Source organism: Manis pentadactyla, chromosome 10 (assembly GCF_030020395.1).
Source record: "Manis pentadactyla isolate mManPen7 chromosome 10, mManPen7.hap1, whole genome shotgun sequence".
Classification (NCBI taxonomy): Eukaryota; Metazoa; Chordata; class Mammalia; order Pholidota; family Manidae; genus Manis; species Manis pentadactyla.
The window spans coordinates 83,643,648-83,649,408 of record NC_080028.1 but is presented as its reverse complement, the minus strand read 5'-3'; the positions used below and the strand labels follow the sequence as shown (position 1 = coordinate 83,649,408).

General features: G+C 50.2%; 1 protein-coding gene across 1 annotated transcript; it reads left to right on the top strand.

Annotated features, from left to right (window-relative positions):
* Positions 1-955: 955 nt before the first annotated feature.
* On the top strand, positions 956-2,539 carry SPN (sialophorin). The gene has a single exon (XM_036917649.2). The coding sequence runs from the start codon at positions 956-958 to the stop codon at positions 2,246-2,248; it is 1,293 nt and encodes a 430-aa protein (XP_036773544.2). The 3' UTR covers positions 2,249-2,539.
* Positions 2,540-5,761: the final 3,222 nt, after the last annotated feature.

Below are 5,761 nucleotides of genomic sequence, written 5' to 3'. Positions count from 1 at the left end.
ATCACAGGCAGCCTGAAAAACCTTTCACTACCCCCAGCTAGAGTTGGGGACTTCTTCTTGTCCTGGCATTTGCTCCTGGGAGCTCTTGGGGCAGGAAATGGTGCCACCCTGGGTCCTGGCTGAACAGGTTGGGGACCACAAATGCAAAGGAAACTACCTGCCCCTCCCATCTTCTCTACACCTATACATCTCAAGTACACCTTCCCATCGCCCAGTGCTGACCCCCATCCCTAGCCAGCATCACTTCTTACCATCCTATTCCCAGCTAAGACCCAGGAAACTCCATTCCAGACCTCCCACATGCCCACTTGCTTCAGATGATACACAGAGCCCCTGGCACCATCTCACACCCCGGAAAGAGTAAGTGATGGTGCTCTCATCACATAGCAGCTGTGGGAGCAGGAGGGTGGGGCAGGATGCTGGGGTGGGGTGGGTGGAGCCACTTTCTTTCCTCTTGGGGCCCTGTCTGCCCAGTCTTGCCCCAGTTGCAGGAGGAGTTGGAGTGGCCTGGCCCCAGTCCTGTGCCCTTATCAAGTGAGCTGGTAAGGGGTGCGACTTGGCGGAGCAGGGGCTTCAGCAGACCTGGGAATGTGCCTTTGGCTTGAGAAGACTCTGGTAGATGATGGGAAAATAGGATCAGGAGCCATTGGGGCTGAATAGGGTCAGGGAAGGCCAGGAGGGGCAGCCGTTGCTGCAGTGCAAGCTGTCAAGCTGAGGAGGCCTATGGGATAGAGTTAATGGGAGAGCTGCCTGCATCTGTTCCTTTGTTATTTACAATAATAGTAAAAGCAAGTGTGGAAAAAGCCGTTAAACCACAAGTTAGGGGCCCAGCAGCTAGCAGGGATGTGGGCAGGAGGGGAGGGCCTGGCCAGGGTATCCCCCGCCCAGCTCCTTATGTTTTCTATTTCTCTAACTTCCCCCCCTCAGGTCTCAGCTCCTGCTCATGCTTGTTGCCATGCAAATGACCCTGCTTCTCCTCCTCTTTGCAGGCATCTTGGTCCAAGAGATGATCGTAAAGTCTTTGGTGTTGACAACCATTCTTCAGACCACTTTATCTAGTAGGTCCTCTGTTTCTTTAGTCTCTGATACCACTAAGACCCCAAACCTCAAGTCAGCAATCTCTGCCCTCATAAAAACAAGGGTCACTGAGAAGAATAATAGCACTGGGCACCAGATCTTCCCATCTGCCCCAACTCCTTATACAGCCAATGACGTTTCCTCTCCTGGGACTTCTACTGTTGTCAGCAGTGGCCAATCTGTCCTGGATCCAGCAAACTCCCAGGAAATTTCCATCAAGCAGTCATCAGTCTTACAGCTTTTTAATGCAACCAGTAACCTGGCCATCTCAGTAATGAATTCTCAACATATGACTAGTGGAATCATGGCAACTAGCTCTCTGGAGACCTCCAAGGGGACCAATGGACCCTCTGTCCCCATGGCAACCAGTTCTTTGAAGACCTCAATGGGAACCAGTAGACCCTCTATCCCCATGGCAACCAGCTCTTTGGAGACCTCCATGGAGACCAGTGGACCCTCTGTCCCCATGGCAACCAGCTCTTTGGATACCTCCATGGGGACCAGTGGACCCTACATCCCCATGGCAACCAGCTCTTTGAAGACCTCAATGGGGACCAGTGGACCCTCTGTCCCCATGGCAACTAGCTCCCTGGAGACCTCCAAGGGGATCAGTAACTCCCCCTCATGGGGGATAAAAATACCCACTATGACTACTCCAAAGTCCTCCCCAAATTCAGATCATGGGACAAATGGCACCCTGCTGGTGGCTCTGCTTGTGGCTCTGCTAATGTTCATTGTCTTCATGGCACTACTCCTGCTGTGGCACCAGCGGCAGAAGCGGAGGACAGGGATTCTGACACTAAGCAGTGGTGGAAAGCACAATGGGGTAGTAGATGCCTGGGCTGGGCCAGCCCAAGTATGTGATGAAGAGACCCTGACAGTAACAGCAGGAGGGTCCAGGGGCAACAAGGGTTCTGGGACCTTGGAGGAGGAGGGGTCTGGCCGAAGGCCAACACTCACCACTTTCTTCAGTAGACGCAAGTCATGCCAGGGCTCTTTGGCACTAGAGGAGCTAAAGGCTGGGTCATCCCCCAACCTAAAGGGGGAGGAAGAGCCACTGGTGGGCGACGAGTATGGGCCTGTGGAGCCCCCTGATCCAGATGGACCTGTGGAGTTCCCCACTCCAGAAGAGCCAGCAGTGGGAGATGTGGAGGCCCCTCAGTGCTTGTGAGAAACAAAACTGGAGGTCACAGTCACACCCAACTTCATCACCTTCCCTCCCAGCACTTCTTCCAAGTTCATCATCACCCAGCATCCTGTGATTTTCACCCAGCATTTCACTCTGAATCTTCATTCTTAACCCTGCATCTTCCAGGAGCACTGGCACCCAGACCCTTGGCCAGGACCTATGCCTGCTGAGAGCTGGTGGGCTGAATGAGGAAGCCTGCCTCATCATCCTCTGCTTCTCCCCACCACCTTTATCTCCACGTTTTTGTCCTTGAAACTAGCTGCTGAGTCTCCATAAAGCCAAACTTCCTTGACACATGATTTCTCAGAGGATTCTCCAGGGATACCAGAGTTTGGGCAGAAGGAAATGAGAGCCCAGCAAACTCCCACCTATGATTGCTCTGAAATGTACGTTTGGCTTCAGAGATTAGGCTTTCCTACTGGGGCCGCCCATGGTCCCCCTTTATCTCTGGGCCTCAGGGGTCTGTGCTGGCCAGCCTGGGCCAGTGGTGGCATCCAGTTGTGCTTTCAGGTATGCTGTGACTGCGCTTGGACTCAAGGCCTCACCATGGCCCAAGCCACCCCACTCTTCCCCATGTGTGGGCTGAGGCAGCCAGAGGCTTCAGCTACTTCTCCTCCCAAGGGCAGAGGTGAGAAAAGTTTCTGGGCAGGTGTTCTCAGAAGCCCTGCACCTGCATGGGTCCGTTCAAGGGCACAGTCCACATGCAGATGTTTGTGAGGGGTGGTGGTGAGCACAGACGGTGGGATGGAGGGGGCAGGAGGGACTGCAGCACCTGGGGGAGCCAAACTGAGGAGCTGCTGAGAACATACATGCCTTCTTCTTTGCTCAGATGGGGTGGAGGCTGCCAAGGACTTAACTCTGCAGCTCAATAAAGAAGGCCGGGATAGAAAGGAAAGACTGCATGGGTGACACAGTGTATTTCCTCAGCTCAGCCACCACATCCCTTCCTCAAAGCCTCCCCCACTCAAACGTGTACACTAGGCAGAAGGAGAGGAGACTCATAGTGGGGTCTTGCTCCCACTGTTGCATACTTCCCATCTCCAAAGGGAATCAGTGAGACTGAGCTACCTGAGGAGTGGCCATGCCCACAGAACCAGGGACTTCCCCTGTGCCTCTGGAGTGCAGAGGAGGGGACAAGACCCCAAGACCCAGCTGGCTGTCTCTGAGACCAGCCCAGGCCAGAGCCCAGGGGACAACATGGGCCAGAAGCAGTTGGCATTTCCCTGGAGCAAAGAGGAAATTTACAAAGAGGAAGTCGCTGAATAAGTCATTGCAGGGGCTGAGAGCAGATAGGCTGACCTACATAAAGAGAAGCCGTGGAGCCTGAGTGTGTGTGACTGCCATGTGGTCTGGACTGCAGGGTCGGTGGGAGATGTGGGAAGGGCCCAGGTGTGTCAGTCCATGAGGTGGAAGAGGTGAGGGGAGAGAAGGGGCACAAAGTAGCCACTGCTCCCACTCTCCAGCTGCCGTGAGTTATGCCACCTGTGTCTGATCTCTGGGGATGGACGAGCAGGGATGGAAACCCAGCCTCCACCAGCCAGGCTGAGTCTACCAGCTGCATCTGGATGCCTTTTCTTACCTCTCTGTTTGGACTAAATATAGCCCCTGAACAACAGAAGTGAGTTCCACAAGTCCCTCAGAGGTGCAGCAACTGCCGTCTTAGACTTGTCAAACCAACCGACCCAATTTCAGGTTTCGAAACTGTTGTCATAAAACTCAGAGGCCATCAGCTACACCTCCTCCCTTCAACACATGCAGTCACTTTCTGAACCATTACTGGTTTCTAGGTTGTGGGCCAACCTTGAAGGAAATGGGGGTGGGGGTGGGGAAGGCACCCAATAGGACTCACAGCCCAGAAAATATCAAAATATGTGAAAAGTGTTTAAACAGATGTACAAAATTTCATGAGTACACTAAAAAAGAGTGTGGACTGCTCCTGGAGAGAGGGCTGTGGCTGTCCAGGGTCTTTGCCATGGTCACTGCTGTGTTTCTGGTGGCTACTGGGCTGGCGCACAGTGGGTCCTCAGTAAATATTCATTTGAAGGAGTGCATGAATGAATGAATGGATGACTCCTTGGAGATTTTGAAGGCTGAGAGGGATTTTGCCATTCTGAAAAGTGGGAAGGGCATTGAGCAGACCCAAAGGCACCCTAAGAAAGCCTGAACAGTTCAAGGTAGATTCTGTTTTGGATAAACATGGAATGGATAGCTTCCAATTCCCTTGAGAGGAAAACAATGCAAAGGAAGCAATGGGCAGTGTAAGACCAAAAGGGGGGGAGAAAAGGAAAGCATGAAACATAAGAAAATATAACATATGGTGATGAGAGGGGATCAAACATATCAGTTAGGAAAATCTTTGTAAGTGGCTTACTTTACTTAGCACAGCTGCTAAAAATGATGTTTCCAAAAACTATGTAATGATTTTGTTATGTGAGGAAAAAGTTAGTTATTAATCTGTAAATAGATATGATTCTAGTTTTTGTAATAAAACTATAAAAATATAGTCATTTGTAGAAAAAAGTTTGGAAGGAAATATCCCAAATGTTTACTGTGGTTATCTGTATGGTACAGGTTTATGGGTAATTTTTATTTTGTTTCTGCTTTTCTGTATTTTCCAAAATTTTTACAATAAATGCATGTTATTTTTACAGTTAGAAAAAATAGTGACAAAAAAGTGTTCACCAGGGCCTGGGAGCTTCTGGTTTGAGGATAGCTGTAGGCAGTGAGGCTTGAAAGCCAGGTTGGAGCCACACTTTAAAGGGTTCAAGCGGTTTGAATTCAGTTCTGCAACAGTGAAGAAGTCATCAAACCTTAGGTCTGTTCTACTCCTCTCTTTTGGGGCCTCAGCAAATGGTAAATACCATCATTCTGCAAAAATGTCTCAGAGCCACTGTCAAGCCCACTCTTCCCTGTCCTCACTCCCCAGGTGCTGAGCCAGCTGATTCTTTTACTTCCACAGCCCCTAGGAGGCATTCCTTCTCCAAGGCCCTATTACGCCTCATCCAGGTCCTGCCAAGACTTCCCTTTTGGTTTCCTGACCCCTCTCCCTTTCACCCTCTGCCTATGATGATCCCAGTGACCCCTCTAAAAGGCCATTCTGTCCAGATTACCCCTGCACTCTCTAAGAGCACACCTTCCTTAGCATGGAGGATAAGACCCTTCATGGTCTTCTCATGCCTGGTCAGCTCAGCTTTCCAACCTCATCAGATTCCTTGGAGTTCCCTGAATATGCCATGCACAGTGCTTTTCTTGGTGAGGTGGGGCAGGGGTGTGTATGGGGGGTTAGTTTGAAATGTTGAAAAATGTTTATTTCATCCAAATGGCAAAAAGTTAATTACCTCTTTTGCAAAATTACCATTGCATTCTAGTTTCTGTTATTTAACAGGATTCTCACACATAAACAAAGTCATCTACAGTGTATTATATTTGATCTTATATTTTAAAATACATGTTTCCATTTTACTCTCAAAAGTTCACATTAAGATCATGGTTTGA

Coding starts and splice junctions, on each gene's coding strand:
- SPN (XM_036917649.2), top strand. CDS start 956: ATGCAAATGACCCTGCTTCTCCTCCTCTTTGCAGGCATCTTGGTCCAA.